The sequence below is a fragment of the Squalius cephalus genome, assembly GCF_949319135.1.
Source record: "Squalius cephalus genome assembly, chromosome: 19".
Taxonomy (NCBI): Eukaryota; Metazoa; Chordata; class Actinopteri; order Cypriniformes; family Leuciscidae; genus Squalius; species Squalius cephalus.
In genome coordinates this window covers 3672228-3699171 of record NC_137140.1, presented here as the reverse complement: position 1 = coordinate 3699171, position 26944 = coordinate 3672228, and the positions used below count along the sequence as shown (strand labels likewise).

Here is a 26944-nt window from a genome sequence, read left to right as displayed (position 1 = left end):
CATACAACACCACTCAATGCCAATAGGTAATATCAGCATACATATTTATTTGAGATTATTTTAAACGGTACAATATTTGAATCTCTCGTATCAAAAAAAAAAAAAAAAACTTATTCACAATTTATTTCATCCAAAATGTGATCACTATAGTTAAGTATGGAAAAAATAATAATCAAAAAGAGACTGAACCATTTTGTGGAAAAAAGTAGGCTTATATGGCAGGCACAGTCCAATATATTGACACATCAGATTTTTATCCTAACTCTTAACATACAGTAAATAGACATACAGTTGTCATACATTATCTGTCATCTACAAATTGAATATCATAAGCAAGCGGTTCATCCATGGCAAAGCTATTGTAGAAGGACACTTTCTCAGTGCTGTAGCCATTCTTCCTTGTTGAGCATCTGATTTTATCAAAGTACATCTTAATGCCAGTACTGTTGTCATTTTTTCCTGGCCAGAGCAACAGTATGGCAAGATAGAAAGGCTCTGGGTATTGGTGCTGAGTCATTTAAAAGCTCATTTAGGTCCTTAAGTGATTTTGATAACTTCGATTTTGGCCAAATCAACTTAAGCAGTATATGTGCAAGCAGATGATTTGTTTTGTCCTTGGTACTTTTGATGGGAGAATTCTCACGTATGAATGAGTATTTTTCATCAATATTTTGTACTGTATCTTTTTTGTCCTCCAAAAATTGGAGAAGGCCTGGGAATGTATTTTCCCTGTATTTCTCTAGGAACATTCGCCACTCTTCAATATCCATGTTCAAACTCAGTGTTGGTTTCTGCTTTTTCTGTTTTTGTTTGTCCTGTGTTGATGGTGTTCTGAGATCCTCTTGCGAATCTTTGCATCTTTCATGTCGTCAGATCCTTTTTCTTTCAAGTAAGTGAAGTAAATTTCAAGGAAGTCAATTGAAATGCCTCTTTCACTTGTGATTTTAAAGATGTAAAGAAAGATTCAAAGCCCTGAAGAACAGCAACAAATTCAATATAGATATTCTGTCAAGTCTTCAGCTGTGCATGCTTTCTTTTCTTGCTTTTTACACTCAAGTTTGTTTTAATTTGGTTTTTCTAACGGTGTAGGGATTTTCTTTCGCACTGTCTGCCCACTTTTTAGCAAAGTTCTTCTCTTTCAGGTTGAAGTAGTATCTTGCTAGAACTTGGGGAATTGTTTAGTCTTTATCAAACCTTTCCGAAGCAGCAATTCAATTTCTTGTATTTTACAAGATTTTTTTAATCTTGCCTAATCACTATTTCTTGCCTTCTGTCTTGCATTGACGAATGAACAGCATACCTATCATTGATTGAACAAGAACATCCTTCACGGCAAAAGTTTTTATCGCAATGCAACATGTATAGGGTTGCAAAATTCCGGGAATTTTCAAGGCTGGAAACTTTCCATGGGAATTACTGGAAATATATGGGAATTAATGGGAATAAACTGGAGATTTGCTTCAATTCAATTTTTTGAATCCTGTACACAAAATAATGTCAAAATGTCCATATTGGCGAGTATGTTTAAAACTTCCTTGTGCTGTGTGTCAGCTATTGTGCAACAAAATTATACCATTTTAAAAACAAATTCACTGACAGAGCAAACATTAAGGTGAGATAATAACAAAAAAATTATATTCATAAAGAATTACTATATACTAGGTTAGTTTGTTTTAGCAAGTTTATATACATTTCCTCAAATGTCCAATGAATTCCCATAAATTCCTGTTAAGTTTCTAACTTAACATTCCCCAGGTTGTTTCAATGGAATGTTTCCACAATTTTACCGAACTTTTCCACAAATGATGCCAAAGATTATGTCCTCTATGGAGTGGTGCTTATATAGTTGTTTGAGACATTCTGTGCCAAGATGCGGATGAACAAAGCGAATTGCTTTGAATCCCCCATTTTCAAATTCAGTCAACAAACAGGAATAAGGCTCCATATTCTGCAACACGGATTCTCTTCCGAACAATGCAATTTTGATGCCCAGAAAATCTTCACAGAAAGAACTTGGGACGTGTGGTTCAACAAAACGTGAATTCCGCAAAGCCAGTATGAAGAAGAGCTTTGCTTGTTTGCTTTCAACTCTGAAATCTTTTAGTATGTTAGTTGCAACCTTTTCAACATACTTTTGATGGAAATTATTTTTCATGATCATTAAACTGTAGAAGCTCTCAGTTGTGAAATAGTTTCTTTCTTCAAGTTCTTCAAGCTTACTTTTAAAAGCACTTTCTTCTTTTTTAGACAGTTTAGCTGTAATGAACACACTCGGATCAACACTTTTCTTGTGTCTGTCTTTTGGAGTTGTTGTACGAATGCAGTTTAATATGACGATTGTTTCTGTCGTGATTTTTGTCAAGGACTGCTGGAGTTCGAGTGCGTTTTTTGTTTCTTCTGAGTCTTCCACTAGTAGGAGGACTGGTGTTTTTGATGAATGCTCACTTTTTCCACATTTTATCAGATTAGCAACATCTTGGGCTACATTTTCCTTTGAAACAATGTTGTCTTTTAACACTGCACATCTGAATTCTTTTCGCAGATTCCACATCACATGCATGGCCATGGTGGTGCCACCACACCCTGGGTGATGAAAAAGTTTCACCACGACACAATTACTTTTGGGTTTTTTGGTCTGAGATTTGATACACTTCTTTAGTTCTGAATATTTGTCACGTTTTATGAATGGCTTTGCCCCAGGTTGCTCTGAGAAATAGAAGTTCCACCATTTCACTGTGCCTCCTCTATAGAACTCCGATTCCGTTTTAATTTTGAACTCTTCATCAAATTCATTTTCACATTCATTTTCACACAGGACATCAAGTGACGTCATGCAGTTCTTATCATCATTTTCGAGAATCACCAAACTTCCCTGAGCAGATGGAAGAAGAAGTCTCTGAGCATTTTGCTTGTTCTGGGCCAGTTTTATTATTGTCCCATTGATTTCACTGAGCTCCAGGTCATATACACACTGCTGACTGATGTCATGTCCACATCTGCATTGAATGTGATCCCTCCATTTTTGAAAGGAAGAATCTGAAGTGCAAATACTTAATGTGTTCTCTGTACCAGCAAGGTTTCTATAAAATGACATGAATGTGTCAAAAATTGGATCATTCATGGTCTCAACAGTGGAGAGTAGGAGGAATATGACTAAGAATCGTCCTTTTGTAAGAGTGGTTGGTTTGCAGAGGAAGTCGATCATTTTCTGTACTTCTTTTGCTCTCTGTATTAACCAATCGCTTGGTTGGAGTGGTGGGTCAGATTCCGTGTCCAGGTCATTTCTGCCATTACAAAATACCCAACTTTTTTGATTGGACTGGTTGAGGAACTCGCTTGGTTTGTAAAAAGGAATTTGATCATCTTCGAATTTTTGGTAGAACCCCTTTCCTTTAGAGTCTGGATCAAAGTCCAACACACAGAAGTTTTTTAATATTTTCATGAACTGAAGATGCTGGAGTTGTTCAGGGTGGCTTTTGTTTGTTACAATGATGAAGTAATCATAATCATCCATACTGCTTCCTCCACATGTCAGCAGATTCTTCAGCTTTCCCCCATGATTTGACATTCCTTTGCTTTCAGGCCTCTTTTCTTTTTTCTCTTCTGCCTCCTTCCTCCTGTCGTCCTTAGCAATTATTTGGGTCAGTTCTTTATGGAAGACTTTTAGATTAGGATTTTTACAGAGATCTCGGGTTGCAGCTCCATCTCTGATGAAAAGTGAAATTGCTTTACCCTTTTTCATGTCCTCATCCAGAGTAAAAAACAGCTTACCCTGAACTATGCTGTGGGATGGAACAACATCCACCTCAATGACATACTTGCCAGATAGGGTGGTGTCAGGGCAGAGCACTTCTACAAAGCGTGGTTGCCTAATGCATGCCTTTGCGTTATCGGTGTGTTCTTCAAAGTATGATTTTATGCCCTGATTAAAATGATCAATGATAGTGTCCTTCTCTTTAACACTGACCCCAATAATCTGAGCATGAGCATGTTTAGAATCTTTGGAGTCTGCTATACCAAAGTGGATGGTTCCATTTGTGCGGCTGTTCATACAACCAGCAGCAAACCGGAACACCTCCTTATTGAACTTCAACTTTATCTCATTCATATCATCTCTTCCAGCCAAAAGCTTATGTTCATGAACTGGATCAGTCAGATTACCTGGTCCCGTCTCTGGTGGTAAAGTGTAGTTTTGAATGTATCGATGAGAAGCAGAGTCCTGATCAAATGGATGGAGACTACATGAGGGATGTAAGGATCCAGACTTCCTCATGTGCTTTTCCTCTTCAGCTACTTTAACATTAATGCCTGATGGTTTAGGGTCATTTGGCTCAGTTTCTTTGGAAGATGTACAAATAGGCATTTCTGAAAGTGGAATATTTTTTGTTTGTGAAGGGGGCGCCCTTTTTATCTTTTCTTTATCCACGGAATTAGACACTGTTGCCTCTGTGTGGGAATGGTCAGAAGAATATAATTCTTGTTTTTTCTTTAACTTCTCTAAGCAGGCGATAATCTTAACAGCTGGACCATGCTTAATACCGAGCTCCTGCAGATATTTGGTCTGGTAAAAGACTAGTTCTTCTCCCGATACGTGTTCCTCAAGCAGCTTGTCTGCATATGTTTTATCCACCTTAATCACCTCTGTCAGCCAGTAATTAACTTGCTCTTTCGTCCACGTCTCCACTAGAAGAGGAAGTTCTGTCTGTTGACTACTTGCAGCCATACTAAAAGAAATAAAAAAACTAATTAATAAAGAATATAAATACAATATAAAACAGTCAAAAGCATAGACTAATCCATCCAAAAGTGATGTATTTCTGAATCTGGGACATTTTTTGACACTTAAACCATTAGTTTGTCAATTTATTTTGTGATGAAAAAGTATGAGAAATATGTGATTTTTGGTGTTAACTATCACGCTGCAAATCTAAAAGTATTCTTTTGTAGTAGAATATAGAATCATAAATAGAAATAATAGTGATCATAGTTTGTTATGTTGTTTCTTACGTCTTGTGAAGTATGAAAACACTCTAAGCTCTGTCCATTCCGGGTTTTTTTCATCATATGTTACCAAGCATCCACCTGAAAAGACAAGTAAAGAGAATGACATATTTGAGTTAAATCTACACAGTAATTAACTGTTGCAGAGGTCCATAACACTACACTATGAGCAATGTTCTCTCTAAGCTACGCGCGCGCGCGGCCGCGCAGGCCAATCGAAGTGGCCGCGCAATAGATTTTTCAGACCGCGCACATTTTTCAGACCGCACAAACGATTTTTTTTTCAGGGGTTAAACATCTGAGCATCAAAGGCGATGCAGGCTAATAAACAGTAGCGGTTATAGGCACAGCCGAACCGGGCAGTCACATGGGGCGGCCACATGGGGCGGCACGAGCAGTTAAAAAAAAACCCTGCGCCAAGAAGCAGTTTTCTTTTATCTTTCATTTCACTCACTGTGTGGGGAACTGCCACAGGGGCGCGGGAGACCACCAGTAGCTCGTGCACGGCCAGAATGGAGGTATAGCTCGCGAAGGGGCCGTTCACATATTGCGTCTTTTGCGCGCTCAAGCTCGTTATTTCAAATGTACCGGTAGTCGCGCGGGTAAGGGGTGCACCCAAACACTACGGGTGTTTTTCTCCTCTCCGTAAATAAATCTGCATGGTAACTTAACAGAGCTAAGTATTGCTAGGTGGTGGAAAACCATTAGCTACTAAAAAAACTTCTTTGTCGTTGTGGAGAGCATAGGCGCCGATTTATGTTTTCCTCCGTGGGTGCTCATGGGAGCACGCCCTTTAAAAAAAAAAAAAAAAAAAAAGTCAAAAAATGTTTGCATTTCAGAACCTTAGGAAATGAACAGCTGCCGACACGAACACTACACACACCTATTTACTTGATAATAAAGCCGTAAAGTAGGCTATCTTTCAACTCAGGACAGCGCCACTTCTCACAAATACAGACAGAATTGGAGATGAAAAGTTTAACTGACACGTAACCGCGATCAGCTAAGCCTTTCACAACATTGTTTTCTTCAGTTTTCACTAGCTATTATTTTCTTCAACTCCTCAGCATCCATCTCGACTGCAAGCAGATCGCGCGCGCGGTTATGATGACTTTTTAAAAGTGAAAGTAGGTATAGAGACTCCTGGGAGGGCGTTGGCTCAAGGCTCAAGTAAACTGATGTGGATTTTAAATTACTTTATTAACTTGAAATACAGGCATATTTTTGTACATGTGTTCCTAAAAATGTGCATATATTTTTACGTTTGCACGTGATTGTTTTAAACCCGTGTTTAGACCCGTGTTTCCCCCGTGTCCGACCCGACCTGCACCCGTTTGAGTCAAATTTGCGGGTCACCCGTCGGGTACCCGAACCAGTGCAGGACTCTGTCACACAAATCCACACAGTATAAATTTGATTTGTTGACTCACCATTGTGGTTAATTCTTCAGGAGGAACGTGTCTCTGCGTACAGAGCGGGGTCACTAAAGAGGCGTTTTCATCCGAGAAACGCTGTGATTGGTGGAAAGGATATGGAGCAGGCGACTGACAGCGACATAACCAATCACAGTGTGACAGACGCTTCACATAGCACCAACTGCAATGTTTAATTTTAAATGAATGTAGCCTACTGGCAGTCCGGCACACGTGGGTGCTCGGTATTTTCCGTGGGTGCTCGAGCCCCGGAGCACCCACGGTATCGGCGCCTATGGTGGAGAGCGCAGTTAAAAAAGATAAGCTAATCTTTTTTGACTCATTATTTTTATAAAAATGATTTAAAGGCTGAATATGTGAGCGTTATCTTTTTTTAAACCTTTTTTTTGTCAAAACTTTATTTGAACTTGTTAGTAGATAAGATGTTGCAAGAAACTCTGGCCATCATCTTTAATGTTATTTTAATGTTTAAGTAGCCTAAGCAAATATTTAGTTATTTGCTGTTTTTTGTCATAAAACTTGGTGAATTGATTTCATTCTGTAGTATTAGTACTTTTTGAACAAGATTCTGCGATAACCATGATCATTTTGGTCACAAAAAATGTATTTGTCATGCCATTTCATCTCTAATTATGATCAACTAAAATCAACTATAATTATGCGGTTTTACAGTATAATATTCAAAGTAAAAGTTAAATTAAAAATATTAAATTAAAATTAAATTTATTTAGGCCAGGAAATTGGTTAATGAAATATTGATTAAAATTAAGATAAAATTAATACAAAACGAAATTCGCTTTAAAGAAAGCCTTTGTGCTTTCTGTTTTGAGGTCTCTGTGAAAGTTTGAAAATCTTTTAAGTGCGGCTTTCAGAGCTGTCGCGTCCGTAATGGAGAACTGTCACGTAATGTTGTTTTTTCCTCATAAATGCAAACACGAAAAATAAATGACAAAATACTTTTTAAAACAACAATTTTTAGCGTTTTGGGGAAAAATGGATGGATTTATAGCGTTTTGAAAAGAAAAAAATGTAGGCTACTTTTAATTTATCATCAACAATAGGCCTATTGTTGTTTGATGTAATAATCATTGTTCAACATGTTCAGACTGAGGCAAAAAAAAAATAGTTATTAAATTGTTTATATTTACCTATCTTTAGGTAGTGTACCTACCTTTAGGAAAAATTGCACCATGTCAATTTAATACGCCTAGGCTTTAATTATTGTTAAGCCCTGCATTAGCATTTTTTCTTTCAATGAAGTTCCACTTACATGTTGTACCTGCTGAGAAATGACTAAACATCTTGGATACTTTTATTTTTTACATATATCATTATCAGTCATAATAACCAGTGAACCAGTCATAACCTCTCTAAACCTTAATGAAACCCTATCAACCAAAGATCATTTAAGTTCAGCTAAACTGACTGGTAAAACACCAACATTAAAATGTTCCCAAAGTCCAATAAGGATATTGAATAAATATCAACCTGTAGACATATTGATGCATTTGCTGTCATCTCTTTGAATCCCCCATGGCTAAGGCAGGCTCGATCGTGGTCATGTTCGGCAGGTCTTGTGGTTGCGAATTGCTCACAGTACTGAAATGTGCGCTCAGAAAAAAAAAAATTAGCTCAGTGCTGAAAAAAATTAGAGGGAACATTGACTATGAGTAATTCATAATTGCACACATCTGTGCTTTGTTTACATAAATTATACCCTGCCCAGGGGTCTTGAAAGTTCTTGAAAGCTGTTCTTTAACTGTTTAACCTTTTTTCCAATGCAGGTCAATGAACATCTTAGAAACCTTTTCCATGAGGAAATATTCATAAAAAAAAATGTACTCTAAAAATAACTATTCTTTCCTTTCATTTCATTTGGATGCTATTGAAAACAGACAGTAATGATGAATTAATGTAATGAAATAAGAGAAAAAAGAGAAAAATGATGAAAAATAAATGTAATCTGGAGTCTTCACTGACTTTAGAAAGATTTGATCTGTCCGTAAAAATCTGTTAATCTGTTAAAAAATCGGTCTGTTAATTTCGGACCCTGCATGTAAAAGTGACCATTTCTTAGCTAAAGCTTTACTTTACTGTTATACTAAAGTGTAATTTTCTTTGGAACTGTGTTAGACTAGTGTCCTCTCCTTGAGAGAAACAACGTATTATCTTGATGTTTTGAGACGACTCTCCTGTTTATAGTTAGAGCCTGGCCAAATCCAACCTTGTCGGTGTGTGTGTTAGTCCTGTTTGGTTGCAGGTTAAGGAACCACTGGCATTATTGGAGATTGAGAACCAACCCAAATCTGTGACCTGGAAGGCCACGACGTGGAGATATGCTTCAGACTATCTGTATATGTATGGAAAACGTCTCACACCGTGTCCTAACTACACGCGATGTGACGCCGCGACACGCGATAAAAGGTATCTTTCCCATGTTAATCAGAGTTTTTGTCCTAACCAGCCGCGACGGCGACACGCGACGATTCTAATTTAGAAACGTTTTTAATTTTTCTGCGATGTCGCGCTGGAACAACAAACACAAAGTGTGGCAATGATAATCTCAGGTACTGTTTATGTGCTTTATTTAATGTTAAAAGCGTGAAATTTGACTTTGAATATCATTTAGTGCTCCAGCTTTGTAGCTGTAAAACCAACAATGGATACAATTCACCTCAGATCTTGAAATTAAACAAATGGAAACATGAACATTAAAACTGTGAACAAACAAGTGTATTATTTGACAAAGATTGTTTTAGTAACTCAACAGCCTATGTGAATATATTGCCAACTTCACTGAACTCCTTGAGTTAAGCACTGACCGCATTTCTTTATATTAGAGTCCAAGTTCAAACACTATGAAACGCTCTGTTAACGTACAGAGCTCTGAAATACTGCCAGCGGGACATTAAACAGGAAGTGTCCGTCCGAGCTCACAACAAGTTTTGCGAGGGAACGCAAAGTTTCTCGGGGGAACCAGAGCCCGTCTACGGAGAGCCTTGGCACTTCCTATTAGCCCCATTGTATCGATCTTGTTTGCAGTTCCATTAGAATTCCACTGGAGGTGATCGCGGGCGAGTGCAGACTGAATGGGAGTCTATGGAGCTAGACGGCTAAATTTGTCTCTTTCAGCCGATTGCCGTTGAGAAATCTCAGATTTGATTGTAGGGTTTGCAAGTTCAACATGGGTTATAGGTTGAAAGTTGAATGAACGAGTACTTATGTCCTTTCGATTTCTTACAGGTTGAGTTGTTGTTGCCCATAACACGCTAGCATTCTGCTAATGAACGCTGATTGGTCAGTGAAGGACTGATTACGACCAGAGATACCGCTTGATGGCATCGTGGCATCCGAAGTGCAACCAGAAACAAACAAAACAAAAACTCTTCTAGCACGTGTATTTCCCTGTGTCATCTGTGTTGTCGATGCCTCGAGAGAAAAGAAAGTGCAGAGCGTGAAATCACCAAAGCGACTGAAGGATTGCCGTAAAGCAGTATCTCTGGTCGTACGATGTGTATGTCATTGACATTTTAAAAGACTTTTTAAAGCAAATAAGTGACTCTAACAAAAATCTAACACCCAGCAATGTGTAATTTCTTTGCATCTCCTTTCGAATACAACATTCAAATTACTAGACAAAAAATTATATCCTGAGAAAAGTGGATTTTGATGGGTATAGCGCCATAGACCTTCATTCATTCTGCACTCGCCTGCGAGCGCCCCCGCATGGACAGAGACGTGTTACTGCAGCCAGTCCAGAAACCGGAAGTAACCAGAGAGTGCCAATTCTCTTCCTATTAGACATTCTCTGGGGGAACGCAAAAGATTGAAAAAAAATGTCTCCCATCCTAAAAAAAATTCCACCCCACGTCCCTTTAGGGGCTCCGTAGTACTGTACCACAAGAACATACTCACTATTTATTATTTCAAATTTCGGAGTATATGTGTGAGTCTGCGCAGTACGGACAGCCATCAGCTTCTAATTGACTTCACTTTTCTCCGTTGAATCCAATGGGGTCGCTGTGTCCATTTCTTTTACTGTCTATAAAAGAAATACGCACCACATACGCACTGCAAACGGAGTATATGTGAAACGAGCCTTTTATACATACCGTAGTCGTGTTTCTTTAGAAATAAATAATGGACAAATGGAGTCTTTAAACGCCTCAGATGTAAAGTTAGTCGCTGTCAAAGTGAAGCCAAAATGAATGGGAGTCAATGGAATGCTAACAGCAGGTGATGGTCTGCTAATCAATGGCGGCGCCCGGGGAAGCTTCAGTTTTTTCTGAAACATCACCCCCTTGATTTTTTTTCCGTACCCATGTTCACAGGTTAGAGCTTTCACACTGCACGCGGATGCAGTCCGTCGATCCGTTCTAGTTGCGGTGCATATACAGCAGTGCCGCGATTGTTTCCGCACCGAGTCTATTTTTGCTGTGCTGCATGCGCTGAATTAAAGTGACAGCGCATGTTTCGTGGTCATAATGAACACAGATTGACCTGAAAATGTAGTAATTTCACCATAAATGCATTTAATTAAATAAAATGTAGTAATCTCACCATAAATGTATTTAATTAAATACTCCTTTTTTCACAGTCATCTTTTTGCTTTAAGACCGGGGTAAAGCAAGGAAAATTACAGTTTACCTCAAAAAGCCAAGGCGACATAAGGAACAACACTTGTCTCATTCGTGGAGGTTGAAAAACAAGTTCTTTGTGACATTCAAGATTTACTGTATTAAAATTTAAATGCAAAAGAAAAGGCATGAGAGTCAGCTTTTGTCAATTTTAAGTTTTAATTTAAAATGTTTAAGTACATGGTTAAATATTTGACCACTTGCTTGGGCAAAGAAGTAATGCATGGAATAATAGGCCTACGTTGTTTAAATTGTGTTTAAACGTGCATACGTCCATTAAAGGTCCCATGACATGGATTATTTTCTTATTTTATAATGTTTCCTGGGGTGCCCTTATAATGTTAGTATGTTTTTAAGATCATTTTTTTAAATAATTTAGAAATAAAAGGCATTTTTCCTAGCCTGATTTTAGCCTCTGATATTGAACACTCTGTTTGAAGGGACGTGTCTGTGTGAGACTTCAGTGTAAACACCCACTGCTGTGATTGGCTGCTGGGAGACTTCAGTGTAAACGCCCACTGCTGTGATTGGCTGCTGTGAGACTTCAGTGTAAACGCCTTGTCTGACATGCTTGCATAGGAAATAGCTAGCATTACATGTGGAAATCTCTTGAATACTTTTACAGCTATATTATACATTTTTTACTATTACAGCTATCGGGATTAACGAATCGTGAGAAGTTTTTTAAGTATTTAGATCTATTCCCATCACATAAAAGCTTGCAGTGATGAGCATTGAGCAGATGACAGTCTGTTGATCTCATGAATGAAGATCTTATCATTGCAACGCAGTTACTGCACTCTCACTAATGATTTCACCAATGCAAACATGAGGTATATAAATACAGTAAGAGCTTCGTTGGGCAGCGTAAAGGTGATGATACACAGGGCAACTTTTTGAGCAATCTTGCTGGGCAATCTTGCCTAGCAATTGTTGCTTGGGCACTTTCCCATTGAAAATGGGCAATAAATATATATCTGGATAATTTAGATCGGTTGTGGGCCCTGTGTCTCATCTGGTTGCCCGTTGACGGCAACATTGCCCGGCAACATTGCCCAAAAAGTTGCCCTTTGTATCATCACCTTAACAGCGTCATTGATTTCATAACCAGTTTTGGCAAGTGTCCAGATAAACTCGGGCTGTGTGATTGACAGCTTGGGCGATTGGAAAGGGATTGTTCTTTGATCGCTTTCTATATATTTTTAATCACAGTTTAATTAAGATTATTTTCATCCTACCAAGAGAAACGACATGAAGTTGATATTTTAGTCACTGGCTTGATTTTTACTGACGACATAAGGGGAAGATTTCTAGATTCGTCTGTCTGAGCTTTCATTTTCTCAAAAATACCCAAGGCTTGGTTCACTTTACACCTATCAAAATGTCTAGGTCAGGCTATGGGAACTCATATTAATGTTAAAAAATCTCATAAAGTGAAATTTTCATGTCATGGGACCTTTAAAGAGTATGTGTACAAAGAGAATCGCAATGTTGCCAAACCTTTTTTTTTAAATAAAAGTTGCTGCATAACTTCTGGATTTGAAATAAAAATAATGAGTAGGCCTATGTGTTTGTGGTAGCCTACGGATCAGTTACGCACTGTGATATGTGAAAGCACTTTAGCTGGTGCTGCTCCTGCACCTCTCCAACGCATACAGAGGCATTTTAAGGGGTCCCCCGCCCGAAGGCTGATCATTCAAACAATCAGGAATGTTAATATAAAGACGCAGCAACATCTCTGCATCCCCCTTAGTGGGGCCCCTTTCTCGTTACGCTGGTTATGCTTATACCGTCTCGTCTCACCTGCCTTTTTCAAAAGCGCTGACTCGCGAAAAAATGAAAATGCGAGAAAATGCATGATTTGATTTGTTAAACATGAAGAGGATTATCCGTCTGGCATGGCCGCTCGTTAACCAAGATAAATGTGCGCTATTATTAGGCTCATATCCAAGTGTTTGTGTGGAGTGTGGAGCGCGCTCACTGCATGACATGGAGGCGCGGACGCGATTACTCGCATTTTCCTATCAACAGTGGAAACAACTTAAAATACTCCATTTCTAGCCATACATACAGAAAAGAATAATGCATCAGTTTTATTTGTGTAAACTCCATCTGTGTAATTGCAACTACTTTTATTGGTGTAAACTCACTATAACAAGAAAATGTTTTGCTTTCGTATATAAAACAATCAGGGCGCGCTTTCATGGTCTCCGTGAACTGGGGCCTGTTTCAATAAGGAGGTTCAACCAACTCTGAGTTAAAACTTGAACTCTGAGTTGACTTACCCTGAGATGGGAAACTCTGAGTTTTTGGTTTCAGAACAGCTGAAATTAGCAAGTTAGTTCAATCAACTCTGAGTTGACTGACTCTGAGTTAAGCGCGTGCACCAACACTTTAAAAAGCCATTATCAATGGAGTGCAGATATTATGAGTCACCATGGCAACAGCGCCAGACAAAAAGAGGTCTTCATATTTCTTCACATTTTAATTATTGTTTACAGTGATGGATGGGTGTAATTAATTACCAAGTAATCTAAATACTGTAATTTAATTAAAGGGATTACTCTTAATTTTTCTGTAATTTAAAGTTAAATCTTGTATTAGACTATAGAACAATTCTGTATATTTAACATACATTTTTAAAAGTTATATTTTTAATGTAACCTTCTCCCTCTACACACTTTGGTCAATTCAAGAATAATTCATGCAATTGTGTATTGTTTATTTGAAAGCATTAAAAGTGCTGTTTCTTGTCCCTCCTTGTATTGTTCAAGTGTTTAAGGTTGACATGGGATTTAGTAATAAGTAGACCAATAATTTCTAAAGATAGTCTTTATTACATTAATCTAATTACACTGTTGAAGATGTCATTTGTAGTTAGTACAAGTAACTTACCCAACTGTTATAGTATCATAGGTGAAAATGGAAGAACAGTGTGTTATTCAACCTAATTTTAATTTTCATGTAGGGACAATCCTGCAGGCATTAAAAGAACATGGCAGCAGCTGAAAATTAAATATAAAAACATAATTCAGTCAAGTAAGGCTTGAGCATATCATGGGTGTAGGCTACCTGACTTAACAAACATTTGACATTTTAAATAACTAAAGCATCCAGTGTCTAGCAGTGCAGCAGCATTTTTGGCGGAGGCAATTCCTGGACGGACTTCAGAGCCAGTCCCAAAGATCCAAGGGCCTCATAAAATGTAAGAGGTTTACATATGTGTTATTTTTTATATAGGCTATTTTTTATATTTCCATTTACTTTACTTTGGGTCAGGATTTTTGTTGGTCCCAACAGATTCTGATGGTAATATCTGTCTTTTGGAGCCTCATGTCCCAACAGAACCCCAGGCAGTCGTATAGCCACTCAATACACCAGAAATTATGACAAATAGTGTTATAAAGTGCACTCAACCAAATGCTCATCTTGACAGGACGATGGGGATAAAGAGTTTCTGCTGCCACAGAGAGGCCTACAGAGGTAATGTTACCACTTCCTCTTTAAAAAAGGGGAGGAGACCGAAAGAAACTCTGGGTTTACTGGAGAAAACCTGCTCCCGACCAGGTTAGGTTCACAGAGTAAGTTACCATGGTAACTGACTCTGAGTATAAGTTACCTCTCTTTCAGAAACAGGCTTTACTTACTCTGCTTTCTCAGGTTTAACATACCTCCCATTCTGAAACAGAAAACCCAGAGTTTCCCTCATTTCAGGGTTAACATACTCAGAGTTTTCACTTAACCTCCTTTCTGAAACAGGCCCCAGGAGCGCGTCACAAAAATAAACAGAAACACAGCGTAGCCGTAGGCTATAGTCTACTAGCCTCACATACATGAGAAAAATATATATAAAGCTTGATATGTCCACTTTTAAATGAAAAAAAAATCGAATCAAAAGCAAATATCATCTGATTATGTAATCCGTATAAGATGCATTTCTCAAAAGCGCATCCACTTTACAGCGGATATGTGGAGATATGTTTGCAGCTGACACGTTTTTTATTTAGAAAATTATTAATAGACAATAAAATGCATTGTTATTTTTAAAGACATATTTATTATCATTAGCCTGCTTTTGCGGCAAGATTTATGCATGCGCTTGAGTGCAGAATAGGCTATATTCCTCCATACCCAGTATTTAAGCAGAAATTAATATAAACGTGCAATTAGTCGACTAGTAAAATCTTTAGTCTATGGCAACTCTAATCAATACATTTACTATAGTTGACATTATTTAATTAGTAGGCCTAATAAGTATCCAGCTCTTTACATTAAATTTGTTGAGTTAACAATTAGTTAATGAACTAATAAAATAATAAAACAAAGATTAAATTAAGATGCTAACTATATAATTCTATATATCATGGCTTGTTCCACCAAGCAAATGACTGTTTTCAAGGTGACAATCTGTTACACATTTGAAGATGTACTATAAACTCAGTTAACAACACACTACCAGAGGTGGAAAAAGTAATACAATGTTCTACTCAAGTAAAAGTACTATTACTTCAATAACATTTTACTAAAGTACAAGTAAAATTACTGGTCTAAAAATCTAAACTACTTTAGTGACGGTCCCTGCGGGTCTGTCTCTCTGCCGCCTGCGCATAGAGATCAATGTATTTCGTCCACTGCGAGGGAAAGCTCGTTTTGTGGAAAATTAGGTTGTAGCTGATTGTCTACATTTCTACGATTAAAAAGAGGTGTTATTTGTGTAGTAACAACTTTTAGCTCAAGCGTTATTGACCCGGAAAGTTCGAATCTGTGAATTTACTGCCAACTTTACTCAACTCACAAAGTTAGACTTAAAGCGTTACTCACGATTTCACGCAGCAACAAACATTCGAATTCCCCTGCAGAAAACTTCCTTGCCACGATAACAATGTCGAAGAAGATAATAAAAGTTGTAGAAGATAAAGGATCTGTTTGCTGTGGTCCAGTTCTCTCTAAACTCAAACGGCCTCCACCCGAAACCTTTACAGCCTGCAGAGTTGCCAGATGCGGATGTGGACGCATAGACTGTAAAAAAAGAAAGAAAAAAAAAAAAAGATGGACGACGCCCCTTCAATCTCTTCCATTGGTGAAAAGCATGGTGAAAAGTGAATACCTTATGTGGTACTGAAATTTTGAGAACACCCCTCGCTGCAGCCTGTAGCACGATGACGTATTTGGATCGTAGTGGACGCTGTTACGCGCATGCGCGGTGGCGTATTTTGTGACGTCATATGCATGCGCCGATTGCGCACTAGTAGAGAGCATAGACAGCATAGACATCATATAGATGTCTATGATAGACAGTATATAAGGTAGAGAGTTGGTGAACAATCGCACTTGCTTTGATCTTCTTAGAAGAATCTGCAGAAAAACGATGGATTAATTAACAATATTGATTGTATATCGGTACTTCGGTAGGTAATTCATCTTTGGAATCTTTATGTACTGTTTTGTTGTTTCAACATGTATAGTCTTGTGTAGTGTTATGTATCCGTAGCGGTATAACGTTAAACGTGTTTAGCTGACATGACTTTTAAGATGATCACAGCGATTCTCATTTTAATCTTATACTTCAGAACATAATACCATATGGACAGACTGCAGGGCTAATGTAAAATTAACATGATTTTGCTCGGTTACTGATTATTATTTATTTGTTATTGTATTGTTCTAGATGAATGTCTTTAAAAAGGGCAGTTGCCCTGTAATTTCAAGGTGCACACGGTGCTGTAACCTGTATCACTGTCCTTTTTGTGAGACGTACAAAACCACATCACAACTGTCCATTGATTGCCATGTAGAGAATCATCTAAAATTGGCAGTACATCATGATGGTGAGTATAATTTCACCTCTATACAATACTAATATTATTTTGCTTTATAAAATTTGATCAGAGTAATGCATGTGTGTATTCTGTGTAACTTTTTCCCCCAGATTTTGTAATTGTTAAGTGCAATTCACACTGTAGGGAAGATGCACATTTTCACTGCTGTTACTGTCCTGCTACAGTAATAAGAAAAGTGCAGTTAATTACTCATTTTAAAAAATGTAAACAAAAGTTGGCATTTCCTGGCCAGGAAGCTCAGTCTCCACTCCTGCATAGCCCAGCAGCCACTGCTCCACTTCCTAATATTTCGGCACAGACTTCTCATGTCATTACACAGGCGCCTCCCCTGTCATGCCCCATGGCTATCCGAACATCTTCATCTCCAGTTACATCAGTGTTTCGGTCTCCACCAACTTACCTGTAAGTATGACTGAAATTTGAATAGAAGTAAACTAGGGTCATTTTAGGTGGTGTTTAAAAATGTTTGTTGTCTGTATTAGGACCATATAGCAAGATGTGACTTCATCTTACTGCCTTCCTGGGCTACAAACCATTGGATGATATGTTATTTTATGTTTAAATGATCAGTTCTCCTTAATGCAAGTAACACAGAGATATTTTGACACAACTAATAATTGTATCTTCCAAGAATCACTTAATAGAACCAGTTTTACAGATCATGAAACCAAAAAGCAGAGAGATGTATTTGCTTGATTCACTGTACGGCACTGACTTCAGCGATTGTCGTTTCGTTGGTCCCTACAGGTTTTTTCAGAAAAATATTAAGAGTTCAAAATTAGTTCAGGATTATGGTAGTTCTGTTTTTGTGCCATACATCCATTTGCATGCATTTTGTTTTTTGTTTTATGGCTCATTTTTCATTGATGCTTAAACTATTTACATTTACCTAATCGCTGGAATTATATTATAGTTCATAGATAAAATTGTTTAAACAATGATAAATGAGTCAAATTTGTTTGGGGTTGTTCCACCCCAGTTTGTTTGTTTGTTTATTAGCATTTTATTATTATTTTTTTTATCCATTTTTGTTTTAATTGTTGTTGTGGTTTAATGCTTTGTAGAAAACTTGCACAGCAACTACATCCTGGGCCGTGGAAGGAGTATGGACGTGATGATCTCAAAGTAAGCAGTTTTCTTGTTGCCATAACTAAATTACATTTCAGATATTCAAACACAGTTTATTTTTGAATAATTATAACATGTTTATTTCAAATGAACTCAACAGGGTGCTCCAAGGCAGAATTGTTCAAATAACTGTGGAGTGTTTGTGTTGATGGTAGGAAGAATTGTTTGATAACAATAATAAAAAAAAATTGATAACTTTGTCAGATTGCTGTCTGTCATTAATTTATTTTGTAGTTTGAGCAAAACCAATATCCAACTAACTTAAGATATTGATGCAGTCTTCTAAAACAATTTAATTAAAGTTCATTACTATTGTTTGTCTGTTTTGATGTAACTTATTATTAATGTTACAGTACGCACTCTATGTTGTAATTGGAGGTCTCTTTGATTTTGCTGAGGTGAGCTATCAAAACTAATAATTTTGGAAAAAGTATATTCTCAAAGGGTGATTTACATTAAGCATATTTTCCAGTCTGACATGGCTGCAGTAAGGAGATGGTGGTGCTTGCTCCTGCTAACAAATTATCCCGTCAAGTAAGCCTATTTGCAAGTACTTCCAATAAATAAAACACATTTATTAGTAGTAGTAGGTGAAGGAGGAGTAGAAGTAGCAGTTTTTTTATCCTCTCTTTAATGATGTTAATTTGCACAGTATTTGGTATTTTATGGTGTTTTTTTTCCTGTGTGGAGTAAGTACTTGCTTGGCAAACTGTAGTTCACTTGTTTTTGATTTTTTATAATTTAAGATCAGATGCTGAAAGAAAGCTTCTCAGAAAAAGGCGCAAAGAAATGAAGACAGGTATAAGTTTAACTAAAATAGGTTTGCAACAACTAATCTGACAACTGATGATAAAATGTTCAAGTTCCATTTTCCATAAATATTTCATGATTATTGTATTGGTGTGAATATAATTTCTTTCTTTAGGAGAATTGGAAATGGAAGCTGATGAGGTGCTAGAGGTGCCAGATGAGGTGGACATAAGTAAGGTGGGAGTTTTCCCTATTCCAAATGTTTTTAGTTTTAACATGTTAAATGTATGCTATTATTTGACTAGTATTTTATATTGAATAATATTAAACAAATTGCTGAGCAGATGCCAGCTGAGATCCTGAGATATATCCTCATGAATGTGGTCAAAGAAGATGGAGATGTGGCTTTCTTCAGGCTGTCTCTGACGTGCAGGCTTTTCCATGATGTTGTTAGTGAAGCTTTATTCAGAAAAGAGGCTCATTTTGCCTGGCTTGACAGCAAGTTATTTCATTTTATTAGTTTTATTTTTTTTACCAGTAAACAGTTCTACACATTACGTTTAAACTGCAATTGCATTTTAAGCTTTGCTCAAAATGTATTATTACTTTAAATCTCTTTCTTACAATAGGTGTTGTCAACTGGAGTGCATTCTCCAGTGAGTACAAGGAGAGGTTTCGAGTGCCATATAATGTGACGAGTTGCCTTTGCTGTGGGATCTTATTTAAAGACTTCCCGCCAGGCTATGTTGGAGATGGAAGGAAAGGAATCCTCCTTGCGTTTTACTCAACCAAAGACTTTGAAGGTTACTGCTCAGCAGACTGCTTCATCTGTGATGGGAATCACTATAGCCCCAAGGACAACTACTTGATCTGAATGTTTATACATTAAACTTAAATTCTTTTCTTCTTTTCTTTTTTTCTTTTCTTTTTTCTTTTTTAAATGTACGTACATGTCCTGCAAACACTGAAGAGCAAATAAGGGGAACCTTATGTACATATCAATATGGAAAAAATGAGTCATTACAGAAGCCATTAAAGAATTCTTAATGCTGTTATTTATTTATTTTTTGCATTTTTCCCTTGAATGTGTACTGGTATGTTAAGTTGTTTACAGACCATATTGTATTGTAGCTTTAGGATTAAAATTACAGAGACAATCATTTTTGCTTCCACTAAACAGCAAATATGACCTGAATAAAATAAAATTGCTTAATTTTAAAATGTTCTATATACACGCATTAAAAAATACTTGTGGTGACGACATGTTATTAATCCATCAAATTTAAGTTTAAAATCGTGATTTAAAATGTTGTAGAATTAACTATTTTGCATGTATGTCGAGAGAAACTAGGATAACTTAATCACATTTATGTAAATAATTATTCATCAATAATTACGTATTACTATTTATCAGAACTACTACTACACAGGTTAGAACCATAGGTTAGAAGGTTAGAACATCTCGATTCAATATTGAGCATACATGTCACTTACGACTAGCGCATGCGCATTATAACCCAGCGATCGGTACTGCGCATGCGTCTATGACGTCGCCAAAACACACCTCCATTCACTACGTATTGGATCTGATCCAGCTACGTCATCGTGCTACAGACTGCAGCGAGGACTTCTTGGAGAATTTTGCGCAGATTTTGGGAACTGATTCTGTGCAGTAGCGAGCCGGAAGTAAACCTGCGACATCAAGGCTTTTTCCACCGACATTCTTAAAAAAAATGTATACAATGCTCCTCAACTTTGTTTGGAAGAATAAAACTCATTTTGTCAGAAAATCTGTACTTATGAACACCATTGAGAAGGGGGGTTTAAACTTCTGGAATCTGATCCATAATGTTATTTTTTTTTTTACAAACTAGGGGGTTTAAAATTCTATATTAACCTGTAATTATAACATAATCAAAATCCCTATCAAATTTTCCCTTTTTCATAAGCAAATAATTCCTGTTACTCCAAAAGAGTTTGCAATTGTGGCTGATGCAGTGCCACAAAGAGTTCTCATGCTTTTTTAAATGCTTTTTTTATGGAAGATAGAAGTAGACGCAATAACCTGCGAATTCTAGGAATACCGGAGGGCAACGAAGGGACAGACATGGAGGCTTTCCTCGAAGAGGTGCTACCTATGCCAACTCCATCACATGGCTGGGACATTGAACGCGCGCACAGAGCACTTGCCCCCTAGACCTCTGCCGAACGAAAGACCGCGAGCAGTTATTGCTAGATTCATGCGTTCCGGGACGAGGGATCTGATTCTACGGGCTTCCAGAGAGAAGAGACAGCTTCAATGGAACGGCAATTCCATCCTGATATTCCCTGATTTTTCGAAGATTACACAGGAGAAACGGAACGCCTTTAAATAATGCAAAAAAGCTCTACACGATCGTCATATCAAATTTGCTTTGCTCTTTCCAGCTACGCTAAGGATCGATTTAAAAGACGGTCCTAAGCGATTTAATGATCCCAAGAAAGCTCTGGCCTTTATTCGTAGTCTTTGAGCATCGGCTATGTATGGAAGGCATATTCTGCCAAATTTAAATAAATAAATTAAATGATTAAAATGAAAATTAAAACCAGATTAACGATTTCATTACAGAAAACTGTACGCAAAATATGTGACAAAATTGAGAATGAAATGAAATGATTTCATTTTCACGGTGACAGTGCATCATCCCTGAAAAATAAAATGCAATTGGTGATTTCACATTTCATTTTCACTACAGTCTCGAGGCAAGACTGCCAATATTAAAATGAAAAGCCAAACGTGAAAAAGAAACTACAAATACAGTTTTTACAAAGCTTTTTATTAATGCTCACGCAATAATAGTGACACAATTCAAATTCAAATGTAAATGTTCGTTTTCATTTTAATTCCACAGTTTTCATTTTCGTTTTCATTTTCAAAGCCAACCTGCATGCAAATTCTATGTTAATGAGTGGGTGTGGCTTGTAACGGCGCTAGAGGCACGCCTTCTGTAAAGCGAAGTCACCGACGTCCCTGTTGTTGCATGAGTTGAATGTGTGAAACGAAATTAAATGTGATTATATTGTAATCGAGACGACGAGATATGGCGAAATCTGTTAGTGAGCTTTTGCGGGAAGCTGCCGCAGCATTAGTGGAAACAACCATGGAAACAACCAGCCGGACCAGCCTGCGTCAAACCCTCAGCCCACTGCAGTTCCTCGACCTGAGTCGCGCGCATCTTCAGTTGCCAGAGAAACTGTTTGTCAAGTCAAGTCTTGATCGCTAGCTTTAACCGAGAACCTCCAATGTTTCATATTCGCGTCATGCCTAACAACGCCCTTCAGCCGTGACTTATTCACAGCACTAGCCTGTATCTGTCCGCTGTTTACGTGTCTTTTGGTTATTTTACGTTTGTGTACAAAAAGAATCACAATGCTGATTTTCATTTTCAGTAACAACTTCTGGATGAGATCGAGAAAGCGTGTACCTGCATTTACAGTAGGCTAGATAAGCTATATAGCCTATTATAGCATTTTTCTTCAGGTCAGTCCTATATTCATAATAAAAAACCCGTTTGAATGTCCGGTGTGATGTTAGTTGCGTCTTTCTTCTCCGTGATCACAAGTTTGAGTCATTTCAAAAGTCTTCTCTACTGACTGACTCACTCATTAAGACAGTCTTTGTCTCCATCTAATGGAGAAATAATGTAACTTCTCCTGTTGCTTTATGGTCAGGAACTTTTTTTTCAGCGGAAGGAATGGGCTTTAGGGATTTTACTTCATGGAAGTTGCATAGATACATATTTCTCGGGTTTAATATTTGAAGAGTTCAGATGCAAAAGCCTCTAAATGCCATCGGAAATTTTCTTATAGAATGATCATTTTTATCAAGCTTGTATATTTAAGTTCAGTAATTTCACTTAAATGGCAATTAATAGGTAATCTTCATTGCCATTTAAGTGAAATTATTAAATTTAAATATACGAGCTTGATAAAAATGATCATTCTATAAGAAAATTTCAGATGGCATTTAGAGGCTTTTGCATCTGAACTCTTCATTTGTATTGTGTGGCAACTGTTTTATAAAAGCAATAAGGTAGGTTAGGCTAGTGCTGTGAATAAGTCACGGCTGAAGGGCGATGTTAAGCATGACGCGAATATGAAACATTGGAGGTTCTCGGTTAAAGCTAGCGATCAAGACTTGACTTGACAAACAGTTTCTCTGGCAACTGAAGATGCGCGCGACTCAGGTCGAGGAACTGCAGTGGGCTGAGGGTTTGACGCAGGCTGGTCCGGCTGGTTGTTTCCATGGTTGTTTCCACTAATGCTGCGGCAGCTTCCCGCAAAAGCTCACTAACAGATTTCGCCATATCTCGTCGTCTCGATTACAATATAATCACATTTAATTTCGTTTCACACATTCAACTCATGCAACAACAGGGACGTCGGTGACTTCGCTTTACAGAAGGCGTGCCTCTAGCGCCGTTACAAGCCACACCCACTCATTAACATAGAATTTGCATGCAGGTTGGCTTTGAAAATGAAAACGAAAATGAAAACTGGAATTAAAATGAAAACGAACATTTACATTTGAATTTGAATTGTGTCACTATTATTGCGTGAGCATTAATAAAAAGCTTTGTAAAAACTGTATTTGTAGTTTCTTTTTCACGTTTGGCTTTTCATTTTAATATTGGCAGTCTTGCCTCGAGACTGTAGTGAAAATGAAATCATTTCATTTCATTCTCAATTTTGTCACATATTTTGCGTACAGTTTTCTGTAATGAAATCGTTAATCTGGTTTTAATTTTCATTTTAATCATTTCATTTATTTATTTAAATTTGGCAGAATATGCCCTCCATAGTATCTAACCCTGGAGGAATGTGGTGTAGTCTCTACCAGCCGTTTGTTGTAGTCCTTAAAAAACGATTTCTTTAAAAGCAAATCTCTCCCTTTGCTTTGAACTTTGAGCGTTGTAACTTTGCAGATGTTGTTTATGCTCAAACAGCAACATTACACACTAACTACAGTTAGAAAAGTCCAATCATAATCAACCACCCCTTTAAAAGCAAGAAGCAGACCAGTAAAATATGTAGATATATTAATGCATAATTTAAATTCACCTTCAGGTCCAAAACTTTCACTGTGGTGTTGGAACAAAGCCCATTGAGGAGCAGCTTGGCACCTGTAGATGAAGGGAAGAGTGTGAGTGGTTTTGAGTGTTAACTCATTCAAAAAGCTGTTTTCTTTCATATGATATTTCTTTGCTTTCTAGATATGGAAATCATTGTTTAAAAAGGAGTAAGTTAAAATGCTCTATTGAATATTCCCTTTCATGCATTGTGTAATATAGCCGTTTGTGAAGGTAAAAGGTCTGCAAAGTTTCAAAGATCAAAGTGCATGAAAAATAAAGTTATTGACTCCCAAAATAATGAACCGATTCTGAACCGAGTCATTCTAGCCTTACTTCCTGTTATAAACCAACGTAAGTTTGTCACACACGTTCCGTTTCTGACACGCGATGTAAGCGCCGGTCGACCAATCCCAACAGACTGGGCCATCTGACCAATCAGAGCAGAGCAAGCTCTCAGAAAGAAGGTGTTTAGAGAGACCGGATCCTTTATCAAACCATTTCACACACTGAGAGAAAAGAGCTGATTCTGCAATGTGTATTATGAGAAAATTAAGTGTTTTAATGACTTTTGATGCTTGTAAAAGCCTTTGTAGGAGACTCCAAAACAAAATTAGGATTTCAAAACAAAATTTGCATAATTGCATAATAGTTGTTTACATAATATATGTATACACAAATATAATAATAATATATACACACACACACGCATACAATATGTAACACAAACTTTTATGTTAGAGGCGATTAATCACGATTAATTGATTTGACAGCACTAGTTAGAAACCTTTAAAATGGCATAATAGGGTCACTTTAAAAAGTAACAAGTCTAAAGCAATACAACAGGATTTTTGTAATAACTTAATCGGCTCATGCAAACATCAGTGTAATAATTATGCCTTCATCTAATGCCTGCTACAGACGGTGTGATTTCAGCAAACCTATAAGATCATTATATAAATCACACTGTATGACACGGATCTAATTAACTTGGGTACATGTATGCAAACTGTACGATGATGACACCTATTGAATCTTAGGCTACGACACAAGTTAGTATAGAAGAATAAAACGTCATCAGCATGTGTGTGTGGTGAACAAATAAAGCAAGATCAATCACACTTTGGCAATTGTGATTTTATGTGCGCTGGAAAAAGAGGAGAATATGGACGTGGTCGTGGCTGGGAAAAGAGGCCAAGTGGCATGACAATATTACAACTGGAGCTTGAGGAGTAGTTTTAAGTTTTAGCATCATGTCACGTTGATCAATACGCCATTTCATGTTGCATTTTTATTGGCTCGTCAGCAGACGTAGGTCATAGCAGCAAACACACTGTGAGATGATCATGATAAAGTTCTGACACTGTCTGAATATTATCACAGGCTATCTTTGGTCATAAGACCGTGATAATGGCCGTCTTTGAAACTCTTCTCACTGTACGACCACCGTTCAGGAGCCACGACCACAGAAACCGCCACGATTCGTCATCTTTCATCTGAGACAGCCCAAAATCATACAATGTGTACCGGGCATAAAAGATCCATGCTATGTTTTCATATTTTGAGTAAATCTCACAAAACTGGCCAAGAACAAGTCCAGGGGCCGTATTCACAAAGAATTTTAAGGCTAAAAGTAGCTCCTAACTGGCGAATTTAGGAGCAACTCCTAAAAATAATGGGCGTATCACTCGTAACTTTAGGACTCCTAATTTTTTTGACTAAGAGTAATTCACGAAGCATTTTAGCCCTAAAAGTAGCACCTAAGCCTGGGACAGCTTAAAAGAAGTTGAGAGGACTCCTAACTCACTAAGACCTTCACAAACCGCTTTTTGTGGCATTTCACGTTGCGATGTTTAGAAATGCGTATGCGGCGGCTACAGGAGCTTCCAATCGCGAGGGAACAATTCTGCATTGTAGGCATAACTAGGGATGCAATAACGCCACCAACAACAACCAAAACTAGGCTACTCATTGCATGTAAACTAATTGTAACGTTTCATTGTGAATCAAATTAAAATGTTCTTCTCTTTGCAAACATAGGCAGAGGCATATAGTGACACATTAATTCAATAATGTTGCAAAGATATTGCATCAATCCATATGTTTCATTAGGCTACTAGGCTATTTGTTTAGCCTTACTCTTTATTCATTTAGGCTATTTATTCAGTTATTCATCATCTTCCGTCCTTCGCACTACTTGTGTAGCGCACGCATTCTCAGACCTGTCACCTGTCACTCATCATCGTAGGGGCGGGGTTTGGAATCATTCCCGCGTTACAATCATCAGCCAATCAAGGTGGTCACTTCAGTCAAGCTCGTGCATGAGTAATGACGTCATCCATAGCAACGAAGACTCACTCTTAGTTTAGGAGTTGTCATTTTTCTTTACTAAGAGTAGGTCTGAAAGGCGTTGTGAATAACTTTTAATAACTTCTAAAAATCTTTTAGTGCGATTTAGGAGTACTCCTAGTGGTAAGATAAAATGCTTTGTGAATACGGCCCATTACATTTTGCATGATCTTAGTGCATTTATGTATCATATATATTGTTAGATTTATAATTATTTGTATTCATTTATTTTGTATTGTGACCCATAAATTCTAATCTCCATAATATTTGTAAATAATGTAAATTTTTTTGCACTGCCTGTAATTTATGCAGATCTTACTTAACAGTTTGTTTTTTTTTTTTTTTTACAATTGCCATAAAATTAATTTAAATAAAAATAGTCACAATGCAACAACAACAACAAAAAACCCCAGTCCTACAAACTAACTTTTTTATGCTTTATGCAGTATAAAATTTCTTATTTTCCTTTTTTGGATTGTCAGGATTTTTCTGCGAGTTACCTTCCTCGCTGAGCATGCAGTCGCTGAGGATGATCTCAGTGAAGAGCGTGTCGTTCTGCAGGGCTCTTCCCAGCACGCCGCAGGTGTCCACGCTGAGGCTCTGCCCGCTCAGGTCCAGTCGACAGAGGCCCGTCACTGTCCTCGAGTCGTTCAGCTGAGCCAGCACTGATTCCTGAGTGTCTATTCCTCCCTCCTTAC

At 37.5% G+C, this 26944-nt stretch overlaps 3 protein-coding genes and 1 pseudogene across 14 annotated transcripts in view; 1 reads left to right on the top strand and 3 right to left on the bottom strand.

Annotated features, from left to right (window-relative positions):
* lrrc45 (leucine rich repeat containing 45) overlaps positions 1–26944 on the bottom strand; it is a 55452-nt gene that overhangs the window by 27501 nt on the left and 1007 nt on the right. The gene's annotated exons all lie outside the window — the stretch shown is intronic.
* Positions 302–1298, bottom strand: LOC307147411 (sterile alpha motif domain-containing protein 9-like; annotated as a pseudogene). The gene is made up of 3 exons: positions 1268–1298; positions 1083–1159; positions 302–972 (listed from the first exon to the last, which is right to left on the bottom strand). The product of its transcript is annotated as a sterile alpha motif domain-containing protein 9-like (transcript).
* Positions 888–26944, bottom strand: LOC307146780 (sterile alpha motif domain-containing protein 9-like). Of its 2 annotated transcripts, XM_079851050.1 has the most exons (4): positions 26747–26944; positions 23890–23951; positions 5008–5082; positions 888–4724 (listed from the first exon to the last, which is right to left on the bottom strand). In XM_079851050.1, the coding sequence occupies exon 4, from the start codon at positions 4721–4723 to the stop codon at positions 1784–1786; it is 2940 nt and encodes a 979-aa protein (XP_079707176.1). In that variant the 5' UTR covers position 4724; positions 5008–5082; positions 23890–23951; positions 26747–26944; the 3' UTR covers positions 888–1783. The 2 variants fall into 2 exon arrangements, with proteins under 2 accessions (XP_079707176.1, XP_079707175.1); XM_079851049.1 differs by lacking the exons at positions 23890–23951; positions 26747–26944 and adding an exon at positions 15893–16215.
* Positions 16266–19844, top strand: LOC307146782 (uncharacterized protein). Of its 10 annotated transcripts, none has more exons than XM_079851061.1 (11): positions 16266–16479; positions 16740–16899; positions 17231–17313; positions 17976–18036; positions 18140–18190; positions 18393–18437; positions 18512–18573; positions 18786–18838; positions 18965–19026; positions 19134–19238; positions 19419–19844. In XM_079851061.1, exons 2-11 carry the CDS (start codon positions 16894–16896, stop codon positions 19482–19484), a joined length of 594 nt encoding a protein of 197 aa, XP_079707187.1. In that variant the 5' UTR covers positions 16266–16479; positions 16740–16893; the 3' UTR covers positions 19485–19844. The 10 variants fall into 10 exon arrangements, with proteins under 10 accessions (XP_079707187.1, XP_079707183.1, XP_079707186.1 ...); XM_079851057.1 differs by having other exon boundaries at positions 19134–19287; XM_079851053.1 differs by having other exon boundaries at positions 16277–16479; positions 17001–17313.

Coding starts and splice junctions, on each gene's coding strand:
- LOC307146780 (XM_079851050.1), bottom strand. CDS start 4,723: ATGGCTGCAAGTAGTCAACAGACAGAACTTCCTCTTCTAGTGGAGACG.
- LOC307146782 (XM_079851053.1), top strand. CDS start 16,740: ATGAATGTCTTTAAAAAGGGCAGTTGCCCTGTAATTTCAAGGTGCACA. Junction 17,314..17,975: donor CGGTCTCCACCAACTTACCT/GTAAGTATGACT, acceptor AATGCTTTGTAG/AAAACTTGCACAGCAACTAC. Junction 18,574..18,785: donor CTAACAAATTATCCCGTCAA/GTAAGCCTATTT, acceptor TTATAATTTAAG/ATCAGATGCTGAAAGAAAGC.